The sequence below is a fragment of the Lethenteron reissneri genome, chromosome 11 (genome assembly GCF_015708825.2).
Source record: "Lethenteron reissneri isolate LAM-NWPU_2019-01 chromosome 11, ASM1570882v1, whole genome shotgun sequence".
NCBI lineage: Eukaryota > Metazoa > Chordata > Hyperoartia > Petromyzontiformes > Petromyzontidae > Lethenteron > Lethenteron reissneri.
In genome coordinates, this window is record NC_083789.1 from 12,850,127 (window position 1) to 12,874,930 (window position 24,804).

General features: G+C 56.0%; 3 protein-coding genes across 7 annotated transcripts in view; all 3 read left to right on the forward strand.

Moving 5' to 3' along the window:
* The window catches only part of LOC133341497 (cullin-9-like), a 36,517-nt gene extending 35,648 nt beyond the window's left edge, over positions 1 to 869 (forward strand). For both annotated transcript variants that reach the window (XM_061550182.1, XM_061550183.1), the window contains exon 43: positions 118 to 869. In XM_061550182.1, the coding sequence (XP_061406166.1) occupies positions 118 to 322 (205 nt within the window). In that variant the 3' untranslated portion in view covers positions 323 to 869. The remainder of the gene's footprint in view (positions 1 to 117) is intronic.
* A 2,138-nt stretch (positions 870 to 3,007) lies between these two features.
* Positions 3,008 to 9,185, forward strand: MAD2L1BP (MAD2L1 binding protein). Its single transcript, XM_061549652.1, has 2 exons — positions 3,008 to 3,160; positions 8,670 to 9,185. The coding sequence occupies exons 1-2, from the start codon at positions 3,008 to 3,010 to the stop codon at positions 9,183 to 9,185; spliced, it is 669 nt and encodes a 222-aa protein (XP_061405636.1).
* A 750-nt stretch (positions 9,186 to 9,935) lies between these two features.
* LOC133341498 (heat shock protein HSP 90-alpha-like) lies at positions 9,936 to 23,911 on the forward strand. Of its 4 annotated transcripts, none has more exons than XM_061550185.1 (11): positions 9,936 to 10,108; positions 16,442 to 16,609; positions 18,270 to 18,639; positions 18,756 to 18,889; positions 19,019 to 19,339; positions 19,845 to 20,010; positions 20,141 to 20,331; positions 20,469 to 20,616; positions 21,061 to 21,329; positions 22,226 to 22,559; positions 23,143 to 23,911. In XM_061550185.1, the coding sequence occupies exons 1-11, from the start codon at positions 10,007 to 10,009 to the stop codon at positions 23,256 to 23,258; spliced, it is 2,319 nt and encodes a 772-aa protein (XP_061406169.1). In that variant the 5' UTR covers positions 9,936 to 10,006; the 3' UTR covers positions 23,259 to 23,911. The 4 variants fall into 4 exon arrangements, with proteins under 4 accessions (XP_061406169.1, XP_061406170.1, XP_061406171.1 ...); XM_061550186.1 differs by having other exon boundaries at positions 10,075 to 10,108; positions 16,401 to 16,609; XM_061550187.1 differs by lacking the exon at positions 9,936 to 10,108 and adding an exon at positions 15,291 to 15,449.
* The last annotated feature ends 893 nt before the right edge of the window (positions 23,912 to 24,804 follow it).

Below are 24,804 nucleotides of genomic sequence, written 5' to 3' on the forward strand. Positions count from 1 at the left end.
TTGAGTGTGGAGTGGGGAGGGCTGGGAGTGAATTGGACGCACGCCAGTCTCACGCACACAGGCGGCGGACTGCCCCCTCGTGCTTGCATTGTTGATGTGGAGATTTCGTCATTGCAGGTGCACTGAGGCGGAGACTGAAGAGGGTGGTGGAGACGACGGGACGGGCGAAGAGGGGGAGAACGACGAGACTTGGCGCGAGCAGTTTGAGTTTGGGGACACGGAGGACGACTTCACGGACGAGGACGACGAGGATGAGGACGACACGGACTATGTGGATGGGGACGTGATGTTCTCGGGCGAGGAGGATGACTTCTTTTCCTAAAGATGACCATGCGTGCCACCACAATCACTCCGCGCCACTACAACCACCCGCATTCACCGCCACCGTGCACCATCGTGCACCACTGTCTCGCGACACTGCACCTTCCGCACACAGCGCGACCCAAGCCATTCCATGGCCGCCCGGGGGCGGCCCTGCGTGCGCTTCTTCTTACACTTCCCGTGCTCGTGTCCGTTTCCCCGGCTCTGCCGGCCGCTCCTCGTGGGGGATGAATCCCCGTCGTGCCCCGCGCCATCGCTAGGATGGCCCCGCGCTGCGCCCAGCAGCAGGCCCGTGTGAGCCCTGCTGTTGAAGGGGCGCTCGCTGCAGCTTTGAGTTGTTTTCGTGTTGGCTCGGTTGAGGAGCCATGCACTTGTTGTTGTGAACGTACGGAGAAATGCAGCTGCACCTGGCCCCTAGGGCCACGGACACACGAATCAAAGAACGTGCACAGTTTAACCTATACGAAAATTTGAGTTTGGAAATATTGCTGAATATTTTACACCATTAAAGTGTAATATTTTAAAAAATAAAGTATATGACGAGTTGGTCTCTGTGTCCGTCGTTTCACTCCTGGACTATGCTCCTGTGTTTCTTAGGATTAAGTTTGTCATGATCCCAATAATTGAGTATATTTGGTATTTGCGCCCTTTCTATTGCGCAAGGCTGTTGCAAATCTTTAATGTCCTCCATGAAACGGACGGCTCATTATTTACGGTTAATGCACGCATCTGGAACCAGCGTATATGGTGAGATAGGATGGTTCGCAGGATTCGTCCCCATGCCCAGGATCGCCCATCACAGTGGAGGGAGATGGTCAGGCCTGCGATGTCATTTTATGGGTCCGCAGACATGAGACTTACCGTCGCAAAACGGGACCGCAAATATAACGGTCACTGCAGACATTTACGGCATTTATCGGGTACTCAAGGGGGCATGTTTTACTACCTGGCGACAGTTGCTAATGATAGCGCAACGCTCTGTTACTTCTGACTGTGCAAGGGTCTCGTAGTGTCACGTGACGGCTGCGTGCGAATGTGTGAAATCTGCCACCATAGTGTTTGAAACTTGTTTGGGCTTTTGGTGTAAGCAGATGTGGTCCCTGTACCACTCTGCCTCCACTAAACGTAATGGGAGTGTTTTCATTGCAGCAGGATATATGTTTAATCGATCACCACGCTCTGTGAATAGGTGTCGTCCTCTGTTTTGTTCAGTAAAGGTCAAGTGCCAGGAATTTCAGAAATAAATAAGTTGACAAATTGGAACGAGTCCTTCGTACCTGAAATGCCAGACCCACGTCAATCCACACTTCCAAATTTCTCACCCAAACCGCCTTCAACGCTTCACCCCAAATGTCCTTCCCCCTGCACCTCTGATTAGCACGGTTGCCTACGTACGGTGCGAAAGAAATTCTGCATAATACATGACCTGGCCACAATCGTCCCCAAACTCGGTCTGACCTCACAACAATCACACTGACCTCTTCACCACAAGCCTAATCTCTTGTAAAGGCAAGCCCGAACTCCAGCCCATCAGTCAACGCCTTCCACAACGCATATATTTCTTATCATGATTGTTTACCGACTCGAGACCTTGAACACCATCGTAATCTCAACTTGTAAGGCGCCGCTGAGCAGTACTCACTCTTGCCGACAGAAGGCGCGAGGAGGAACCACAGACGAGAGGCCGAGCCGGTGCCAACAAATAGCTCCGCTTTCTTCTGTGACGGCGTTATCGGCCAATTCATGAGCGTTTACATCTGGGAGAAAACGAGCACCCTGGGGGAAGCCCTCCCACGCAGATGGGGCCCGTGGAATCCACAGTTTTGCTGGCGACCCAGGAGGCGGCGCATTGTCGAGACACCCAGGGGGGGGGGGGGGGGGGGGGGGGGGGGGGGAGTTGCGCAACGTCCGCGTGCGATGATCCACCAAACCTGGCTGCCTGCACAGCGCTGGGTCACAGCCACGGGGGGGGGGGGGCTGGGTGGGGGGGCTGGGTGGGGGGGGCTGGGTGGGGGGTTGAGGGGTAGGGGGGTTGAGGGGTTGGGCGAGGGGTGGGGGTAGGGGGGTTTGAGGAGTTGGGTGGGGGGTTGAGGGGTTGGGCGAGGGGTGGGGGGTTGAGGGGAAGGTTCAGGGGTTGGGTGAGGGGGTTTGAGGGGAGGGGGTTGGAGGGAGAGGGGAGGGGTGAGGGTTTGAGGGGAGGGGTAAGGGGGTTTGAGGGGTTGGGAGAGGGTTGAAGGGAGGAGTTTGGTGAGGAGTGAAACTGAGCAGGACCCTCTGGGCAGTGGTGGCTATGCACCAAACCCTCCCCTCAACTACCCAACCCCTCCCCTCAACTCCCCCTTACCGATTCATATTCTTGATTCTTGAATCCCTGCAGTCACGAAAGCTTTAAATCGAAATTGAACCCTCCTCACCCCTCCCCTCAACCCTTCCCCTCCCCTCACCCAACCCCCAACCAAGCCCCTCCCCTCACCTAAGCCCCTCCCCTCACCTAAGCCCCTCCCCTCACCTAAGCCCCTCACCTAAGCCCCGCCTCTTCCTCCCGTCGTGCCCTTTTCCGGTGCGTAGACCACGTGACGCCGTTTTGAACTGGGGAGCCAGCGGAGGCGGGCGAGCGAGGGGAGCGAGAAGGAGGAAGAAAGAAGGAGAGAGGAGGAGGAAGAAGAGAGCGGCGGCGGCGGCGGCGATGTGTGCGCAGCGCTGCGAGGTGACGGTGCGCGGCGCCGTGAGCCAGCGGAGCCTGGGCGCCCTCGTCTGGGAGATCTTCGCTCACGCGCTCTACCAGCGCGGACAGCTGCCGCTTCCCTACCCGCAGCTGCTGCACTTCCACAGCCGCCTGGTGAGGGCAGTGTGAGGTGGGGGGGTGAGGTGGGGGGGGGGGTGAGGGCAGTGTGAGGTGGGGGGGTGAGGGCAGTGTGAGGTGGGGGGGGGTGAGGGGAGTGTGAGGTGGGGGGGTGAGGGCAGTGTGAGGTGGGGGGGGGTGAGGGGAGTGTGAGGTGGGGGGGGTGAGGGCAGTGTGAGGTGGGGGGGGGGTGAGGGGAGTGTGAGGTGGGGGGGTGAGGGCAGTGTGAGGTGGGGGGGGTGAGGGCAGTGTGAGGTGGGGGGGGGGGGGGGTGAGGGCAGTGTGAGGTGGGGGGGGTGAGGGGAGTGTGAGGTGGGGGGGTGTGAGGGGAGTGTGAGGTGGGGGGGGTGAGGGCAGTGTGAGGTGGGGGGGGTGAGGGGAGTGTGAGGTGGGGGGGTGAGGGCAGTGTGAGGTGGGGGGGGGGGGTGAGGGGAGTGTGAGGTGGGGGGGTGAGGGCAGTGTGAGGTGGGGGGGGGGTGAGGGGAGTGTGAGGTGGGGGGGGTGAGGGGAGTGTGAGGTGGGGGGGTGGTGAGGGGAGTGTGAGGTGTGGGGGGGGTGAGGGCAGTGTGAGGTGGGGGGGGGGTGAGGGGAGTGTGAGGTGGGGGGGGTGAGGGCAGTGTGAGGTGGGGGGGGGTGAGGGGAGTGTGAGGTGGGGGGGGGTGAGGGCAGTGTGAGGTGGGGGGGGTGAGGGGAGTGTGAGGTGGGGGGGTGAGGGCAGTGTGAGGTGGGGGGGGTGAGGGGAGTGTGAGGTGGGGGGGGGGTGAGGGCAGTGTGAGGTGGGGGGGGTGAGGGGAGTGTGAGGTGGGGGGGTGAGGGCAGTGTGAGGTGGGGGGGGTGAGGGGAGTGTGAGGTGGGGGGGTGGGGGCAGTGTGAGGTGGGGGGGGGTGAGGGGAGTGTGAGGTGGGGGGGGGTGAGGGGGAGTGTGAGGTGGGGGGGTGAGGGCAGTGTGAGGTGGGGGGGGGGTGAGGGCAGTGTGAGGTGGGGGGGGTGAGGGGAGTGTGAGGTGGGGGGGTGAGGGCAGTGTGAGGTGGGGTGAGGGCAGTGTGAGGTGGGGGGGGTGAGGGGAGTGTGAGGTGGGGGGTGAGGGCAGTGTGAGGTGGGGGGGGGTAAGGGCAGTGTGAGGTGGGGGGGGGGGGGTGAGGGGAGTGTGAGGTGGGGGGGGGGTGAGGGCAGTGTGAGGTGGGGGGGGGGGTGAGGGGAGTGTGAGGTGGGGGGGGGGGGTGAGGGGAGTGTGAGTGGGGGGGGGTGAGGGCAGTGTGAGGTGGGGGGGGTGAGGGGAGTGTGAGGTGGGGGGGTGAGGGCAGTGTGAGGTGGGGGGGGGTGAGGGGAGTGTGAGGTGGGGGGGGGTGAGGGGAGTGTGAGGTGGGGGGGGGGTGAGGGCAGTGTGAGGTGGGGGGGGGGGGTGAGGAGAGTGTGAGGTGGGGGGGGTGAGGGGAGTGTGAGGTGGGGGGGTGAGGGGAGTGTGAGGTGGGGGGGGGGGTGAGGGCAGTGTGAGGTGGGGGGGGGGGGTGAGGGGAGTGTGAGGTGGGGGGGGGGGGTGAGGGGAGTGTGAGTGGGGGGGGGGTGAGGGCAGTGTGAGGTGGGGGGGGTGAGGGGAGTGTGAGGTGGGGGGGTGAGGGCAGTGTGAGGTGGGGGGGGTGAGGGGAGTGTGAGGTGGGGGGGGGGTGAGGGGAGTGTGAGGTGGGGGGGGTGAGGGCAGTGTGAGGTGGGGGGGGGGTGAGGAGAGTGTGAGGTGGGGGGGGGTGAGGGCAGTGTGAGGTGGGGGGGGTGAGGGGAGTGTGAGGTGGGGGGGTGAGGACAGTGTGAGGTGGGGGGGGGGTGAGGGGAGTGTGAGGTGGGGGGGGGGTGAGGGCAGTGTGAGGTGGGGGGGGTGAGGGGAGTGTGAGGTGGGGGGGTGAGGGCAGTGTGAGGTGGGGGGGGGTGAGGGGAGTGTGAGGTGGGGGGGTGAGGGCAGTGTGAGGTGGGGGGGGGGTGAGGGGAGTGTGAGGTGGGGGGGGTGAGGGGAGTGTGAGGTGGGGGGGTGAGGGCAGTGTGAGGTGGGGGGGGGGTGAGGTGAGTGTGAGGTGGGGGGGGGGTGAGGGCAGTGTGAGGTGGGGGGGGGGGGTGAGGGGAGTGTGAGGTGGGGGGGGTGAGGGCAGTGTGAGGTGGGGGGAGGTGAGGGGAGTGTGAGGTGGGGGGGGGGTGAGGGCAGTGTGAGGTGGGGGGGGTGAGGGGAGTGTGAGGTGGGGGGGTGAGGGCAGTGTGAGGTGGGGGGGGGGGGTGAGGGGAGTGTGAGGTGGGGGGGGTGAGGGCAGTGTGAGGTGGGGGGGGTGAGGGGAGTGTGAGGTGGGGGGGTGAGGGCAATGTGAGGTGGGGGGGGGGGTGAGGGGAGTGTGAGGTGGGGGGGTGAGGGCAGTGTGAGGTGGGAGGGGGGGTGAGGGGAGTGTGAGGTGGGGGGGGTGAGGGGAGTGTGAGGTGGGGGGGTGAGGGCAGTGTGAGGTGGGGGGGGTGAGGGGAGTGTGAGGTGGGGGGGTGAGGGCAGTGTGAGGTGGGGGGGTGAGGGAGTGTGAGGTGGGGGGGGGGGGGGGTGAGGGCAGTGTGAGGTGGGGGGGGGGGTGAGGGCAGTGTGAGGTGGGGGGGTGAGGGCAGTGTGAGGTGGGGGGGGGGGGTGAGGGCAGTGTGAGGTGGGGGGGGTGAGGGGAGTGTGAGGTGGGGGGGGTGAGGGGAGTGTGAGGTGGGGGAGGGTGAGGGGGAGTGTGAGGTAGGGGGGGTGAGGGCAGTGTGAGGTGGGGGGGGTGAGGGGAGTGTGAGGTGGGGGGGTGAGGGCAGTGTGAGGTGGGGGGGGGTGAGGGGAGTGTGAGGTGGGGGGGTGAGGGCAGTGTGAGGTGGGGGGGGGGTGAGGGGAGTGTGAGGTGGGGGGGGTGAGGGGAGTGTGAGGTGGGGGGGTGAGGGGCAGTGTGAGGTGGGGGGGGGGTGAGGGGAGTGTGAGGTGGGGGGGGTGAGGGCAGTGTGAGGTGGGGGGGTGAGGGAGTGTGAGGTGGGTGAGGGCAGTGTGAGGTGGGGGGGTGAGGGAGTGTGAGGTGGGGGGGTGAGGGCAGTGTGAGGTGGGGGGGGTGAGGGAGTGTGAGGTGGGGGGGTGAGGGCAGTGTGAGGTGGGGGGGGGGTGAGGGGAGTGTGAGGTGGGGGGGGGGTGAGGGGAGTGTGAGGTGGGGGGGTGAGGGAGTGTGAGGTGGGGGGGGTGAGGGAGTGTGAGGTGGGGGGGTGAGGGCAGTGTGAGGTGGGGGGGTGAGGGGAGTGTGAGGTGGGGGGGTGAGGGAGTGTGAGGTGGGGGGGGGTGAGGGAGTGTGAGGTGGGGGGGTGAGGGCAGTGTGAGGTGGGGGGGTGAGGGGAGTGTGAGGTGGGGGGGTGAGGGAGTGTGAGGTGGGGGGGTGAGGGAGTGTGAGGTGCGGGGGGAGTGGTGTGAGGTGGGGGGGGGGGGAGTGGTGTGAGGTGGGGGGGGAGTGGTGCGAGGTGGGGGGAGTGGTGTGAGGTGGGGGGGGGAGTGGTGCGAGGTGGGGGGAGTGGTGTGAGGTGGGGGGAGTGGTGTGAGGTGGGGGGGGGAGTGGTGCGAGGTGGGGGGAGTGGTGTGAGGTGGGGGGGGGAGTGGTGTGAGGTGGGGGGGGGAGTGGTGTGTGGTGGGGGGGGGAGTGGTGTGAGGTGGGGGGGGGAGTGGTGTGAGGTGGGGGGGGGAGTGGTGTGAGGTGGGGGGGGGGAGTGGTGTGTGGTGGGGGGGGAGTGGTGTGAGGTGGGGGGGGAGTGGTGTGAGGTGGGGGGGGAGTGGTGTCTGGTGGGGGGGGAGTGGTGTGAGGTGGGGGGAGTGGTGTGAGGTGGGGGGGGGAGTGGTGTGAGGTGGGGGGAGTGGTGTGAGGTGGGGGGGGGGGAGTGGTGTCTGGTGGGGGGGGAGTGGTGTGAGGTGGGGGGAGTGGTGTAAGGTGGGGGGGGAGTGGTGTGAGGTGGGGGGAGTGGTGTGAGGTGGGAGGGGGGAGTGGTGTGAGGTGGGGGGGGGAGTGGTGTGAGGTGGGGGGGGGGAGTGGTGTGTGGTGGGGGGGGGGAGTGGTGTGAGGTGGGGGGGGGAGTGGTGTGAGGTGGGGGGGGAGTGGTGTGTGGTGGGGGGGGAGTGGTGTGAGGTGGGGGGAGTGGTGTGGGGGGGGAGTGGTGTGAGGTGGGGGTAGTGGTGTGAGGTGGGGGGGGGAGTGGTGTGTGGTGGGGGGGGGAGTGGTGTGAGGTGGGGGGGGGGAGTGGTGTGAGGTGGGGGGGGGAGTGGTGTTGAGGTGGGGGGGGGAGTGGTGTGTGGTGGGGGGGGGAGTGGTGTGAGGTGGGGGGGGGAGTGGTGTGTGGTGGGGGGGGAGTGGTGTGAGGTGGGGGGGGGGGAGTGGTGTGAGGTGGGGGGGGGAGGTGGTGTGAGGTGGGGGGAGTGGTGTGAGGTGGGGGGAGTGGTGTGAGGTGGGGGGGGAGTGGTGAGGTGGGGGGAGTGCTGGAGGTGGGGGGGGAGTGGTGTGAGGTGGGGGGGGAGTGGTGTGAGGTGGGGGAGTGGTTGTGAGGTGGGGGGAGTGTCGGGGGTGGAGTGTGCGGGGGTGGAGTGTCGGGGGTGGAGTGTGCGGGGGTGGAGTGTTCGGGGGTGGAGTGTCCGGGGGTGGAGTGTGCGGGGGTGGAGTGTGCGGGGGTGGAGTGTCCGGGGGGGTGGAGTGTCCGGGGGTGGAGTGTCCGGGGGTGGAGTGTCCGGGGGTGGAGTGTCCGGGGTGGAGTGTCCGGGGGTGGAGTGTTCATGGACGGAGTGTTCATGGACGGGGTGTTCATGGACGGGGTGTTCAGGGGGTGGAGTGTTCAGGGGGTGGAGTGTTCAGGGGGTGGAGTGTTCAGGGGGTGGAGTGTTCAGGGGGTGGAGTGTGCAGGCGCAAGGTCACTGATTTGTTTAGACCTGACTGACCCCGGGTCGTGTGTGGAAGCGGAGCGGTTGTGGACGCGAGGGGAGGACACGAGGGGGCGACATTCGACATGAAATTTTATAATTTAGGCGATGTTTATACAATAGAAATGGATTTGTACATAAAAAGTAAAGGTACATTTTATCATTATGCCCAGTGTCCTTCACGTGTTAGATGAAGCTATACCAATGGAGTACAGTCGCTGAACTACAGCATGGTGGCGAGGTGGCAGTTACATGTTGGATGTGGTGATAGTCGATGTTGCTGCTGCTGATGATGTTAAATGTGATGATGGAGGTGAATGTGATGATGGATAATGTGTGTGCGGGAAGTGTCTGTTGTTGGATATAGTGGTGGTGATAGTATGGTGTGATAGGTGACTTGCGATGTTTGTGGTGATGATGATGGTAGAGGTGAATACATTGACGTGGGACACGACGTTATAATGCGGGACGTGACATTTATAATGTTCACAATTGCATCTCAGGGCAGCAGTTCTGTTGCTGGTTGAAGACCGTGGCTTTCGGCCTGGTGTGACCGCCTCCCTCCCCTCTTCCCTGCAGGCAGAGGTGCCCCCCAGGTTAAGGCAAGAAGCACGCACGCTGACGGCCCTACACGAGCTGAGCGGCCACCTGGAGACGCTCTTCTCCCTGTCGCACGTGCCCCGGGTCCTCATCCTGCTCGGGCCGAGCCCCGTGTCGCCGCTCGAGCTCTACGAGCTGGACTTCCACGAGCTGGCGCTGGGAGGCAGCGGCGATGCGCTGTGCCACGCTCGCTACAGCCGCCACGTGTTTCACTCGCTCTTCGTGCAGGATGTGTTTGGCGAGCCGCGCACTCTGCCCGTCACCTCGGCCACACTGCTGCTGTGGGCGCACAGGGACTGCGGCGTCGACTGGTTCAAGCCCAAGCTCAACTACAAGCCGCCCACCCGCGGGAGGAGGGTCGTCGTCACGTTTAGCAACAGTCTGGAGGAGCCGCTGGGCATGGCCCTCGGCCAGCCGCGCGAGGACGACTGCGTGTGGTTCCAGGCCCCTGTGGCCATCAAGGGCGTCCTGGACAGTGGGTCAGGCCAGGGTTAGAGGGGCTGATGGTCGGGACCAGCAAGGCCAAAATTCTAGGGATGCTGCAAATTTTAATATTACTTATTTCAATATTATATCTGAACCGCCTTCCTTACGGTCAATCAAGACAAACTATTAAAGATGCTGCCGTAAACATATTTATCCATTCAAATGCCTAGTCTCACGTTTATATTTGGGGAAGTGCGAATTTACGCGCTATGTGGTTTTAATTTCGGAGCCGCAGTTTCACACAGTCTCCGATTCGCAACTTGTGCATCGGCCGTTTGCAACTCGCATGCTTCGTGTGGCTCCGGGTATGTGCTGCCCCATTGTTCCCATGGCAGATGGAAGCCAGGGAAGTCGAGCTGGAATGTGGTGCTTGCAAGGGTGTCCAGGGTATGGGGACACTATATTACATTGTACGATTCAAGGTCTGCAATAACACATATTTTTTTGTTCCCGGGTAGTAAGTGTTATTTCCGAATTGCTTATGCCTCAAAAGTACAGAAAATGGCTATTATTCTCCACATACTTTGCTTTTATGACCAGGACAGTGATATTTAGAAATTTACCTATTTTCCAGAACTTTCCAGATAGTCAGTGCTAAGTAAACTTGGAGTAACTTCTAGAACATTCTAGAACTTTCCAGTAATATAAATAATAGTATAAATACAGGGGCCTTAAACCCACCAGTTCAGTTTAGTTCCAGCTGTGGATACATATCTGCATTTTCTGAGATGGTATCAAGAGGCTGCAAGCATTCGGCAGACGCATTTTGCTATGTCTTTGGCCAATTTATCAAAACGAGCAAAAAGTACTCTGTGGAAGCATCTGCTAAGATGTGTGAGGCCTACAAGGCATATTTCGGCATGCCTGTTGGGGATCAAGACAACTCCTGGGAAACTCATTTCACCTGCGAGCAATGCAAAATACTCTGGAAGGTAAGATGGACAATTGTTGCTCAGAATTTTATGTTATAAAATTTGTTACAATTTTTTTAAATTGTAAAAGTAACATTTTTCAAAATGTTTTACAATTTTCAATGTTATTTAAAAAATATATCATACTCGCGGGGAAGTATCCGGCATTGCCCGGGCGAAATTTGTATTTCAAAACTTCTCTTAAAAACATTACATATACATACACAGATACTCAGCTATTGTGAAAGCCCGGTGAGCCATTTGCCCATTTGTCCACCAACAAAATTATAAGAGGCTTGCAGAAGTCCAAAAAGTTAAGAAAGTGGGGAGTAAATAGTTGATATGAAAGGTTTCCGAAAATTGTCGACCCCCCACTCAAAAAAATGTTTTACCCCCACGTAGGTATATATACCTACACACCCTACATACAACAGTAAGTGGTATCTATTGACTGTAGTATCTACTGACTACAGTAGTAGCTACTGACTGTATAGTATTTACTGACTGTAGTAACTACTGACCGTAGTAGTATCTATTAGCCATACAGTCGTATCTACTAGCCATACAGTAGTATCTCCCGACTCTGTAGTAGTAACTACTAACTCTATAGTAGTATCTGCTGACTCTATAGTAGTATCTACTGACTATAGCAGAAGCTACTGACTGTAGTAGTATCTACTGACTGTATAGTAGTATTTACTGAACGTAGTGGTATATATTGACTGTTTTAGTATCTATCAACTCGATAGCAGTATCTACTATTACTCCAGCAGTGCATACTGACTTTGGTGGTACCTGCTATCACTACAGCAGTGCATACTGACTGGTGGTACTTGCTTTAACTACAGCAGTGCATACTGACTGGTGCTACCTGCTATCACTACAGCAGTACATATAAACTCTTTGGCACAAACTACTAACTTGACAGAGTGCCGTCGTGAGGCCTCGTCCCGTGCAGAGCCCCCGGCCTCGCCCAGCCGGCCGAGGTGGCACCGTGGCAGATGGGGCTGGGCCGCTATCCTCGCCCTCTCCCACAATCCCCCCGCCTGCTCTACAATAATAGTATCTAAGCGCTATAATATTAGTATCTACCGATCCTATAGTAGTAAGTGCACACATTGGGGTGGGGGGGGGGAGAAGAGGACACGACACTTTGAAGAATTTACCTCCGCGTTGTGTATTTTTTTGGCATTTTTAACGCGAAAGAAAAAATCCCCCCCCCACCTCCCAACGAACGTGTGTTCGTTGCTCGGGGCAACCCCGGGTCAGCTTTGTCACGCATGTGCAAAGTTTGTGCTTTGGTTACAAAAGCAAAGTTTGTGGGGAATAATAACCATTGTTATACTTTATAGGCATAAGCAAATACGAAATAACACTAACACTACCCTGGAACAAAAATTGTGTTACATAGTGGAATCGTATAATCCATTTATAAAATAACATCACATTGTGATTATCTTTACTGATTATGGGTTTTAAAATGTTATTTTCTGATTATTTTGTGAGATAAACTTTGTTATTAAAGTTGTCAATTTGTAGCGTTACCCACAAAATTGGTGCTTTGCAAAATGTTAGGCAGAGCAATTGAACAGTGCTGGTTTTCATGATAATGTTTAATAGTTCATGTATTTAATTGTTTTTTTCATTTTACCGAAAGCATATACATGGTGAATGTTATATGTTGAAAAGTTGTAATGATTGCAAGACTCATAGGCTCATGCTGGATGAACTGCAGTGGAAAGAGTTTACTGGTCTTTATTGGCACTGGAAGCCATCAAGGGTATAAAGACTGGCAAGGCAGCAGGCATTAATACATCTGCACTAAACAGTTAAAGAACGTTGCACTAACAACAAGGGAGTGGCTCTTGAGAATGTTACATTCCTGTGCTCATACCCAAGACACGGAAGACTTGTCGCGTTTCCAAAGCCAGGAAAAGACCCATCTGACCCTAAGAGCGTCTGACCAATGTCCTTGCTCTGCGACCTCTTCAAACTTTTTGAGAGACTTATCTTGAACCAGCAATCACCTCTACTGGAGGAACTCATTCCAGAACAATGTGATTTCCAGCCGTGCAAGTCCTGCACTGGCCAGGTGCTAAACCTCACCCAGTGCATAGAAGACGGTTTCGAGAACAACCAAATCACTGGTGTCGCCTTGGTCAACTTATCAGCAGCATTTGACACTTGTTAACCAGATAATTCTCCTTTCAAAGATCTACAGCCTGACAAAGTACCACCACTGAGTCCGAATAATTCTGTCACTGCACGAGGAAGGACTTTTGACTTTGATGGATGGAAACAATAAGTAATATTTAAAAATACTTAAAAAAACACGCTTTAATTAAATGTAGCTTACGAGTAATGGCAAAACTCCACGAATCCAGGAAGTGGCTCTGAAGCTTGCCATAACGTAAGGGACTGTGGTGATTTACAGCCAACGCGAGTTGAGCGTGGACAATTAGACCAAAGCCGAAACATAACATTAAAAAGATGGTTACATTTTTTAAAATTATAGAATATAGTGTTGTCATCAGTATGACATAAGTATACCAAGTTTGCAGTCGATATCACATTGGGAAGTGGATTAAAATTGAGTTACAAGATTTGAGGATACGACAACAACAGATAGTGAGTTAAATAAAAGCGTGTAAAAATAATCGGCACTGGAAGTACAGCAAGCTCAACAACACAGTGAGGGTTATGCAATTACAAGTTACGGGAAACTGATGTCGCAATAATCTTCATATATTTCATATTTACGTCTCATCTCAACATATAGCAACTCTACACAAGATGCTGCCTTTAGGGGGAATTCTAAATTAAATCGTGGTCATCCGCGTCAATATATGTCAACCTGAATCCTTAAGTATTTTGTAATTATGAAATTGCTGTGTATATCGTCGGTTTGTGGCCTGTGCAATCTGCTGGACTCTCGTTACGTGATTTAGAAAAGGGAGTGGGTGGTGCTGTGTGATCTGGGGTGTGGCTGATGTTGATGTAGTCACAACTTTATTTTTACATGGGTGACCGTGTTGTCCATGATGGTGTACCGTGTGAGGATATGCAAGGGAAAGGTGCCAAGTTTGTGGAAAGTGAATACATGTTTTGACACCGAATCGTCAATGTGCACGCAAGAATCCCCCTACAACCCAAACACATTGTTGAGGAAATGCTGTTAGCAAGCACCTATTACGGGGTTCGCGGCGCACCAGGGGGTGGTGGAGCCAGCACCATGCTCGGCCAACTTTGCCTCCCCAGTGCTGATGTGTTCGCACCGTGCTCATTAACGTTTGCAGTGACTGAGTATTTTACTGAATACTTTCAAGTAAGCTCTTATACAGTACGAATTGGAAACGGCAAAAACTAATCTCGACGTTTCAGCTGCTTTGCCTGTAAGTAATTACGAGAGAACATAAAACATGAAAAATCAACGTGTGTTAAATCCACAGACCATACTCAATCCGTGGTGTGTGTTAAATGTTAGTATTTGGGTGCTATACATTTCCACATACGCCACTAAGTTGAGCTATCATTTGTGGCCAGGTGGCTTTTGAAAAATATTTTTTTAACTCCGTAGGCCTTACCTGGTAGAATAAAACATAGTTTTAAATCCTATTTTTAGAGTCGCAGCTAAACCCACAGAATATTCCATCTACAGACCATACCCACCCGACAGCGCGTGTTAAATCCACAGACCATTCCCAACCCATGCAGCGTGTTAAATCCACAGACCATTCCCAACCCATGCAGCGTGTTAAATCCACAGACCATTCCCAACCCATGCAGCGTGTTAAATCCACAGAACATGTCCAACCCATAGCGTGTGTTAAATGCACAGACCTGTGTTCAATCCACAGAGCATGCCCAACCTATAGTGTGTTCAATCCACAGAGCATGACCAACCACAGCGTGTGTTAAATCCACAGAGCATGTCCAACCCATGGCGTGTGTTAAATGCACAGACCTGTATTCAATCCACAGATCATGCCCAATCCATAGCGTGTTAAATCCACAGAGCATGCCCAACCCATGTCGTGTTTAAAATCCACAGAGCATGCTCAACCACAGCGTGTGTTAATTCCACAGAGCATGCTGGCCTTAGAGAACGCCGCTCGAGCACGCGTGTGCCACTGCTGTCGAGCGCCCGCCACAACAATCCACCCCCAGCCCTCCGCGGGCTGCCTGCCACACGGCACAATGGAGCCGAGCTGCGGCGAACAGGTCGCCCAGTGGGGCCCGGCGAGCCCGCGTCCCCGGACTGCTCGCGGCCCCGGTGAACAGCACAAAGACCCCGCGAGCTCGAGCCACGATGAGCGCCGGGCGTGTGGCCTCGCTTCACGCGATCCGTGCTGCGGCTGCTTCGAGAAGTTCTCGAATGCGTCCTCGATCGGGGTTCTTAGGGTTCGCTGTCGCGGAGTGACTCACGCTGACACGCAAGACTGTCGGCGAGACGCGGGCTGCGCACTGCTGAGTGGGATGCCGAGACCCAACTCAGCGGTGGATTCAAACGAAGGGCACAAAGTAAAATGCCCGTAAAATATAATAGTTCTGTTTGCCGCTACACGTTTAGTAGTCTATGGGCAATGCTTTACCATGACATTCCATAGGCATTGCTGTTACCATGATGGTCTATGAAAATTGCTGTTATACCACGATCATCTATGGGCATTGCTGTGATACACCACGATAGGCTATGAGCATTGCTGTTATATCACGATGATCTGTGTATTTCTGTTATACCACGACCGTCTATGAGCACGTGGAAACGAAAGCGCCGCGGGCTTGTTGAGCGGAGCCTTGAGAATTCTCGAGCGCGAGGGGGCGGGGCTTTGAGATTTCGCGAGGGGGCGGGGCTTCGAGAATTCTCGAGCGCGAGGGGGCGGGGCTTTGAGAATTCTCGCGAGGGGGCGGGGCTTCGAGAATTCTCGAGAGCGAGGGGGCGGGGCTTCGAGAATTCTCGAGCGCGAGGGGGCGGGGCTTTGAGAATTCTCGCGAGGGGGTGGGGCTTCGAGAATTCTCGAGAGCGAGGGGGCGGGGCTTTGAGAATTCTCGAGAGCGAGGGGGTGGGGCTTTGAGAATTCTCGAGAGCGAGGGGGCGGGGCTTTGAGAATTCTCGAGCGCGAGGGGGCGGGGCTTTCAGAATTCTCGAGAGCGAGGGGGCGGGGCTTCGCCAAACTTCCACCAATCACCGGAGCACGCCGTGCGAAACCCCCGCCCGCGTCTTCTCGAAATTTCGCGCTCGCTACAAACAGCGGCGCGCAGGAGCCGCCTCGCTCACACAGACGTCTGACGCAGCCGCAGCGAGACGCAGGCCACGCTGCTCCTTTGACTACTGCTGACTGCTACGGCAGAACGATACGAGGTAACGACCGCTGCTGTAGCTCGATGTGTAATGTTGAAGCAACCCTGGAGCGCTGCTGGCGGACCCCGCGGTGACCCGACACCACCGGCCGACGCCCGCCACTGGCGGGGGACGCGAGAGGGCGAGCGAGGCCGCCGTGGTGGAGGGTGCCGTGGTGGAGGGTGCCGTGGGGGTGCCGTGGGGGTGAGCGGTGGTGCAGGCGGAGCGGTCAGCGGGTGGCGCCCGTGAGGGGGAACATTCTGGAAGGTTCTCCACCGCCTCCATAGGGGCTCTGTTGTCTACATAGGGGCTCTGTTGTCTACATAAGAGATCCGTGTCTCTATAGGGGCTCCGTGTCTCTCGGGGCTCCGTGTCTCTGTAGGGGCTCTGTGTCTCCGTGTCTCCGTAGGGGCTCCGTGTCTCCATAGGAGATCCGTGTCTCCATAGGGGATCCGTGTCTCCATAGGGGCTCCGTGTCTCCATAGGAGATCCGTGTCTCCATAGGAGATCCGTGTCTCCATAGGGGCTCCGTGTCTCCATAGGGGCTCCGTGTCTCCATAGGGGCTCCGTGTCTCCATAGGGGCTCCGTGTCTCCATAGGGGCTCCGTGTCTCCATAGGGGCTCCGTGTCTCCATAGGGGCTCCGTGTCTCCATAGGGGCTCCGTGTCTCCATAGGGGCTCCGTGTCTCCATAGGGGCTCCGTGTCTCCATAGGGGCTCCGTGTCTCCATAGGGGCTCCGTGTCTCCATAGGGGCTCCGTGTCTCCATAGGGGCTCCGTGTCTCCATAGGAGATCCGTGTCTCCATAGGGGCTCCGTGTCTCCATAGGGGCTCCGTGTCTCCATAGGGGCTCCGTGTCTCCATAGGGGCTCCGTGTCTCCATAGGGGCTCCGTGTCTCCATAGGGGCTCCGTGTCTCCATAGGGGCTCCGTGTCTCCATAGGGGCTCCGTGTCTTTGTGGTCTCTGGCTCAGTGGGTGCCCCCACGCGTCTCCTGCGCTCGCTGTCTCCACAGATGCCCGAGGTGACCGAGACGACGCAGCCCATGGCTGCGGGGAGCGGCGAGGAGGCGGAGACCTTCGCCTTCCAGGCGGAGATCGCCCAGCTCATGTCCCTCATCATCAACACCTTCTACTCCAACAAGGAGATCTTCCTGCGCGAGCTCATCTCCAACAGCTCCGACGTACGGAACCACTCGCACCCCGCTACTCAACACACACGGACAGACACCTCGCTCCGTACACACACGGACACACCCCGCTCCACACACCCTCACACACGGAGGGTTGGGGGTGGGGCAGCTGGGGGGAGAGAGAGGTGGAGGTTAGGGGTGGGGCAGCTGGGGGGAGGGAGAGGTGGGGGGTGGGGCAGCTGGGGGGAGAGAGAGGTGGAGGTTAGGGGTGGGGCAGCTGGGGGGAGGGAGAGGTGGGGGGTGGGGCAGCTGGGGGGAGAGAGAGGTGGAGGTTAGGGGTGGGGCAGCTGGGGGGAGGGAGAGGTGGGGGGTGGGGCAGCTGGGGGGAGAGAGAGGTGGGGGTTGGGGGGGTGGGGCAGCTGGAGGGAGGGAGAGGTGGGGGGTGGGGCAGCTGGGGGGAGGAAGAGGTGGGGGGTGGGGCAGCTGGGGGGAGGGAGAGGTGGGGAGTGGGGCAGCTGGGGGGAGGGAGAGGTGGGGGGTGGGGCAGCTGGGGGGAGGGAGAGGTGGGGGTTGGGGGGTGGGGCAGCTGGGGGGAGGGAGAGGTGGGGGTTTGGGTGGTGGGGCAGCTGGGGGGAGGGAGAGGTGGGGGGTTGGTGGGTGGGGCAGCTGGGGGGAGAGAGAGGGAGGGTTGGGGGGTGGGGCAGCTGGGGGGAGGGAGAGGTGGGGGGTGGGGCAGCTGGGGGGAGGGAGAGGTGGGGGGTTGGTGGGTGGGGAGAGAGAGGGAGGGTTGGGGGGTGGGGCAGCTGGGGGGAGGGAGAGGTGGGGGTTGGGGGGTGGGGCAGCTGGGGGGAGGGAGAGGTGGGGGGTGGGGCAGCTGGGGGGAGGGAGAGGTGGGGGGTTGGTGGGTGGGGAGAGAGAGGGAGGGTTGGGGGGTGGGGCAGCTGGGGGGAGAGAGAGGGAGGGTTGGGGGGTGGGGCAGCTGGGGGGAGGGAGAGGTGGGGGGTGGGGCAGCTGGGGGGAGGGAGAGGTGGGGGTTGGGGGGTGGGGCAGCTGGGAGGAGAGAGAGGGGGGGGCTATGGAGTTATCGTAGTGCTGCGCAGAGCGCTATATACCAGTGCTGAAACTGTACTTATTTATTGGATATTTACTTTTGTTACTTATTTACTGTTTAAAGTTCACTCGTTTACGGTTAGTTTTCTTTGTGCACGTTATGATTTTAATATTAACAATTGATAGTGGAATGTATTACAAATGTAAACTTCGTATTAATATGATGGAATTAAGGTGCGGTAACGACGTTAAATATATGAATGCATGCGGGGTATATGGAGGTGTGGGCTATCTGATTTTTTTTTTACACAAAATGCTATTTTTTCGGGGTATATGCGTCTGCGGGTTATATGCGTATGCAGGCTATATGCGGGAAAATACGGTACATACCAAAGTATTGTTCGCTATGGGAGGAAACCTGAGCAAACCTGAGGAAGCCCATAAAAAGTAGGGGGAGAGAGTATACACTCCAGGCACCCTCATAGTCAGGAATAAAACCCAAGCCCTTTTTGCTGTGAGGCACATGTGTTGCCACTGCCGCCACCCTGCCGCTTAGTCTCAGATGCAGTAATTGGTCGAGACGTGGACGTGGTAGCATGTGTCGAGATCTGCTCTTGCCATGGCATTGTAAACATCACTGTGCGGTCCCCCGTCTGCCCAGGCGCTGGACAAGATCCGCTACGAGAGCCTCACTGACCCCAGCAAGCTGGACACTGGCAAGGAGCTCAAGATCGACATCGTCCCCAATAAGATCGACCGCACACTCACACTCGTCGACACGGGCATCGGCATGACCAAGGCCGACCTCGTCAACAACCTGGGCACCATCGCCAAGTCGGGCACCAAAGCCTTCATGGAGGCCCTGCAGGCGGGCGCCGACATCTCGATGATCGGCCAGTTCGGCGTGGGCTTCTATTCTGCCTACCTGGTGGCCGAGCGCGTCACCGTCGTCACCAAGCACAACGACGACGAGCAGTACGTGTGGGAGTCTTCAGCCGGCGGCTCGTTTACCGTGAGGCCCGACAACGACGGTGGGTTTGAGCTCCCGGTGGAGCACGCGTGGCTCTCGCCATGCCGCACGCCCAGCACACCCCGCCGCCGGGTGATGAGATTGCTAATCTCGAGTGGCTGCGATGATGCGGTGCAGGGGAGCCTCTCGGTCGTGGCACCAAGATCGTGCTCCACATGAAGGAGGACCAGACTGAGTACCTGGAGGAGAGGTCAATCAAGGACATTGTCAAGAAGCACTCCCAGTTCATCGGCTATCCCATCACGCTTTATGTGAGTAACGTGCTGCGTTTCGTACATTCGGCCAACTCGGACCGCAGTCCGTTGGTTTCATCGCTGTTTTAGTGAACAACCTCCATCCATCGTATGTCGTCTGAAGTTTGGGTAATCCGTCTGTTGCAGGTGGAGAAAGAACGCGACAAGGAGGTGAGCGATGACGAGGAGGATAAGGAGGAGGCGGCTTCTGATAAACCCAAGGAAGAGACGTCTGACGACGACACTCCCAAAATCGAAGACGTAGGCTCCGATGAGGAGGAGGACAAGGCCAAGGACTCGGACAAGAAGAAGAAAAAGAAGAAGATAAAGGAGAAGTACACGGACAAGGAGGAGCTGAACAAGACAAAGCCGCTGTGGACGCGCAACCCGGACGACATCACGGCGGAGGAGTACGGCGAGTTCTATAAGAGCCTCACCAACGACTGGGAGGACCATCTTGCCGTGAAGGTGAGCGTGGTGCCGCAGTTGTTTCTGGACACACTGGAGGTGACGAGCCCCAGGGCCTCCTGCCTGCTGTGGCTGCCGTATGTGGCCTGGCATGTGTTGCCCATCTGTTGACTTGTGCGATGATGCGGCCCAGAGGGTAGCATGTTCACTGCTTGTTGCAGAGGTTTGTTGTTCACTTGTTAAGAGGCTGGCCTGGTTATAACTGCGGGGTGTATTAACCGTAAAAATACGCTATATCTGCCTCGATATACGGTTCAGAGATTGTGTGACGTAATTTGTGTTGTGGCATCATAGCCCAAATTCACTACATTTGTAACGTTAAACTGCAACGTTGCTGAAATGGGGCAACACGTGGCAACATTGCTCCCCCCCCTCCTCCACCCAACTTTGAAGAAACTGCAGATTCGAAAAGGTGCCTTTGTGATGATGGCCATGCGCCACAGGAAATGCGCAAATACAGAATGTACACTGAATGGTTATTGCACATGGCGTGTTTGTGCTACAGCACTTCTCGGTGGAGGGGCAGCTGGAATTCCGGGCACTGCTCTTCGTCCCCCGGCGGGCGCCCTTCGACCTCTTTGAAAACAAGAAGAAGAAAAACAACATCAAGCTGTACGTTCGACGTGTCTTCATCATGGACAATTGTGAAGACCTCATCCCGGAGTATCTCAGTAAGTATGTAGGCTTGAGAGCAACTCGTAAAAAATGTAATTTTTTCTCCCTTAAAGCACTTCTATTCAATGGTTCTCTATAGTTGTTATAGTGATAAATACTAAAGCCGTGAATATTCACCGTGTGTAGACTTCATGAAGGGAGTGGTGGACTCCGAGGACCTTCCCCTCAACATCTCGCGTGAGATGCTGCAGCAAAGCAAAATCCTCAAGGTGATCCGCAAGAACATCGTCAAGAAGTCCATGGAGCTGTTCGCGGGGCTCGCCGAGGACAAAGACAACTACAAGAAGTTCTATGAGCAGTTCTCCAAAAACCTCAAGGTGGATGCTCTCACCATTTGCCGAATTTTTTGCAGCGGTGTGGATTCGAAGATTTTGCGATTCGAGCTTTTCCCGTCGTTTGTCAGGGGGAAATCTGACCCTGTTGCGCTCTGCCTCTGATCGTTGTTTCCCCACAGCTGGGAATCCACGAGGACTCTCAGAACCGGAAGAAGCTGGCGGAGCTGCTCCGCTACCATACGTCCATGTCGGGCGAGGACATGTGCTCGCTGAAGGACTACGTGTCTCGCATGAAGGAAAACCAGAAGCACATCTACTACATCACCGGTGCGGGGGGCAGACACGCACGTGCCAACAACAGCACCACACGCGCCGCGACACCACGCGCCACGACACAACACTCCATGGCACCACACACATACCGCTGCACGACACATGCTCTTCACACAGCCTGCTAGCACTTCCTGGCTAAGAACGTTCCCCAAGTATTGAACTTAACAAGTGTAGACTACAAGTAATCTAATTGTGAAGCTTTGTAGACTGTCAATCGTCCCTCGGTCTATAAATTGCATTCCACTTTGTGGTTGTTAACAGTGGGTTGTCCTTTTGATTAGTCTTCGCCAAATGAATTTGGAATGTCTACCACTGGCATGGGACTGTAAACGGGAGATGAGCACCGTCGCGATGCTCATTTGAGCAGGGAATTGCCAAACCGTTAGACGAGGCCGTGGTGCCGGGAGGCTAATTTGTGAATCGCGATTTCGCTCGCAGGCGAGTCAAAAGAGCAAGTGGCCAACTCTGCGTTCGTGGAGCGCGTGCGCAAGCGTGGCCTGGAGGTGGTGTACATGGTGGAGCCCATCGATGAGTACTGCGTGCAGCAGCTGAAGGAGTTTGACGGGAAGACCCTTGTCTCCGTCACCAAGGAGGGCATGGAGCTTCCAGAAGATGAGGAAGAGAAAAAGAGGCAGGAGGAGGCCAAGGCCAAGTTTGAGAATCTCTGCAAGGTGGTCAAGGAGATCCTCGAGAAGAAGGTGGAGAAGGTGAGCACTCGGCAGGACTTGTGATGTGAACCTGTCTGGGGTGGGGGGCCACCCCCAAACTGAATCAAAATTATTTTTAGCTTACCAGGCAAGGCCCACTGAGCTATGCAGCTCTTAGAAGCGACCTGGCCACAAATGATAGCCCAGCGAAGTGGCTTATGTGTAAATTTCTAGCAGCTATATACTCTCAATGCGTGTTTCTAATTGTGGAGGGAAAAACTGGAGGACCTGGAGAAATATCCATGTGACCACAGAGGGAACATGCAAACTCCAAATATCCAGGTGTCAGGACTGGGATCGAACCCACGACCTGTATACCAGGCGAAGTAGTTGATTAACGTGTCAACACTGCGGCACCCAGTTCCTACCTCGCTGTCCTTGTTATAATTCAATGTAGAGTCGGTTTATGGTTGATTCAGCACTCCATCCAGTTACTTATTGAACGATGGTCAGTCCCCTCCTTATCACTCTTATATTGCTACGACCATGGTTTACTGTTCCCATCAACTTGCCCCTGATTCCTGCACCCAATGTTTCGTCTCATCTACACTTGGACCAATCCCAGTTTCTGTAAAAACACTTTCTGCGTCTTTTCCTCACACTGTGCCTCTTTGAAATACCCTCCCCATTGTTTCCTTTCCCAAGCCCCCATAACCTTCCTCACTTCAAGACACATGTCACACTCTTGCCTATTACAACTTTGATAGTACTGATAGTACTGTTTGTTGCTGGCCGCTTGACGTATTTGGGGCCTGTGCTCGGCTGCTGTAAAGAAAAATCCACGTGACGCTTGGATGATTTCCACGAGGGGTCTGCTCACCTTTTTCCTGCGTAAATACAACGGCGCTTGTCCACCATGCTCATTGTTAATGTGCGTTCCCTTGTGTGCCGTGCAGGTGACCCTGTCAAATCGGCTGGTCTCCTCTCCGTGCTGCATCGTGACCAGCACCTACGGCTGGACGGCCAACATGGAGCGCATCATGAAGGCGCAGGCCTTGCGAGACTCCTCCACCATGGGCTACATGGCCGCCAAGAAGCACCTGGAGCTCAACCACGACCACCCCATCGTGGAGACCCTGCGTCAGAAGGTGGAGGTGGACAAGAACGACAAGTCGGTGAAGGACCTGGTCATCCTGCTGTTTGAGACGGCGCTGCTCTCGTCTGGCTTTACGCTCGAGGACCCACAGACGCATGCGAGCCGCATCTACCGCATGATCAAGCTGGGACTTGGTAGGCCTCGCGTCGATTCCCTCCCGCAGTCAACTTGCAATTCCCCACCGTTAAATGGGCAACAAAATAAGAAGACAATTGGCCTCATTCCCGTTTCTCTCCATGTACACACACAGGCTTCTCGGAGTGTAATTTCAGCAGCATTTGGTACTACACGAGCAAATTCTGGACCAGTTTTAACTATCATTGTCCCATCAGTAGAGCCAGGTTTGCTTGAACCAATGCTGCTGAGATGTTTATGTTTATAATATGGGTACTATCCATAATACATGATAGGCTCTTTTGGGGTACTAGTTTGTGTATATTGTACATAACACAATAATTACACTATTAGCTATGCGAAGGAGGCGTGCTGTCTGCTTGTTAATTTTTTTCTACTTGCCACCACTTCTATTTTGTGTCAAAATGAGGTGGGTCGGGTGAGGCAATTATTAAAATGGTCGTCGTCTTGCGAGTGCAACTACGGTCTCGAGCTGATAACAGCCGCTGCGTAGGCCACACTAGTTGACACATTACATCTCTCCCCAGTGAGGTGGGGTTGTTGGATGTGGAGTGTTAAGTGGAGCTTGTGTGTGTGTGGCAGGCATCGATGACGATGAGTCGACGACAATTGAAGACATCCCTGCCGCTCCCGCAGACGACCTTCCACCCCTGGAGGGCGACGACGAGGACGTGTCGCGCATGGAGGAAGTCGACTAGAGGAGGAAGAAGCCCCCCCTCCCCCCGCCCTGTTCTCCATCACACGATGTTATTCGTTGTGACCCTCAGGCTCTGCACATTCATAACAATTTGAAAGCATTCACAAGTATGAAGACTGGACCGCTGTAAAGGCCTCCAGTGTCTTTTGTTTTAACCCACATGCCGAGTGAGCATGACTCCACAAGCCTAAAACGCAAAGTGGTCACAGCAACAAACAGCACTTGCTTTCAAAGTTGTCATGGATCAGAGGGAACAGATTTTCCTGAAATTGAGCAAGATTCCTACAAAAGTGTGGGAAAAGCGATGAAGTATGATGGGAGGAGGGTATTTACAAGTGGAGCAGTGTGTCCTGATTAATTGTTCCACAGGGGTGTGTTGATTTCTGTATACTGTTAATGCTTCAATGTAGTTCTGTGCTTATTCCATAGGCTGCTATTTCTCTGTAAATGTTCGGTGTGCAGACAGCTGCTGGGAGAGTGTGGGTATGGTGACAAAAATCCCCTCCCTGTGCAGAACAAACCACGGTATACTGCATGCGGTGAATTTAAGTTATGTTTTTGTAAACGTTGGCTGCACCGTTGTCAATGTCATTTTGGTGCTGCTTTTAATTTCCTTGGATGTTTTTTTAATAAAAATGCACGCGCATTACTCGGTTTATGCCTAAATGTGTCAGTTCATTGGTTTCTCGGCGCTGGAGCGAGTGGCTTGCAATCTGAAGGTTGCGAGTTCAAATCCTGATTTTGGGGTTGAGTCGGCCCAACATCCCTCTGGGATAAAATAAGCAACACTGGGGAGAAAGCCAACGGTGTTTATCCAATGGAGAGACTTTTCTCACATGGGAATAAGGAATTTTAAATTGAGCTGTAAACGGGAGGTGACGTCACCTCATTGCTCCTTTGAGCAGAACAATGTAGCGCCACGTGTAGCGGCTGCAAGGGCTGTTATGTGCACAGGGGTTACCCTGCGTGTCCCTTCGCGTTACAGTACTTTGTAGACCTGGCAATCTTGAGATGCTGCTGGCTGTGTTGCCAGCCCAAGGGTCTGCAGCCTAGTAGGTGGAAAGGGGGCGCTGGTGGGGCGAGTCGCCTACAGATGGGAAACTCGAGCCGATGGGTGCTGATGGGGGGAGACTTTATTTTTGGCACAGGGAAACCTCGGGCAATGCATAGCCATTTTCGTTGGGGACATTGTTACACAGAAACCTGGTTACAGCAAATAATATAATTAAGAAACCACTGTATTGTAAGATCCGATTGGCAAGGTCGTGTGCATCCTGGTGATACAAGAAGCACAAAACGCGGCGAGTGGAATGCACCACATACAACAAATGGTACAAAACAGCACCGGTAAGATTGTCAAAAACTTTAAAAGTCTGAAAAGCAAATCAATTGGTAAGTTGCTACCAAAACGCTAGTGGGTGGGGATGACCACTGTCTGCTGTTGGAGGTGGAGCGAGGTGGGTGGACTCGGGAAGACTGCTGTTGAGTCGTGGTTCTACTCTGATGGTGGTGGTGACCTGTTCAGTGTCACAGCAGCGGTATACGAC

Bases quoted from the DNA above. Each gene is read 5' to 3' on its own strand.
- MAD2L1BP (XM_061549652.1), top strand. From the start codon at position 3,008: ATGTGTGCGCAGCGCTGCGAGGTGACGGTGCGCGGCGCCGTGAGCCAG. The intron at 3,161-8,669 runs GTGAGGGCAGTG...TCTTCCCTGCAG, and splicing joins TGCACTTCCACAGCCGCCTG to GCAGAGGTGCCCCCCAGGTT.
- LOC133341498 (XM_061550185.1), top strand. From the start codon at position 10,007: ATGTGTGAGGCCTACAAGGCATATTTCGGCATGCCTGTTGGGGATCAA. The intron at 16,610-18,269 runs GTACGGAACCAC...CCGTCTGCCCAG, and splicing joins TCATCTCCAACAGCTCCGAC to GCGCTGGACAAGATCCGCTA. The intron at 20,617-21,060 runs GTGCGGGGGGCA...TTTCGCTCGCAG, and splicing joins GCACATCTACTACATCACCG to GCGAGTCAAAAGAGCAAGTG.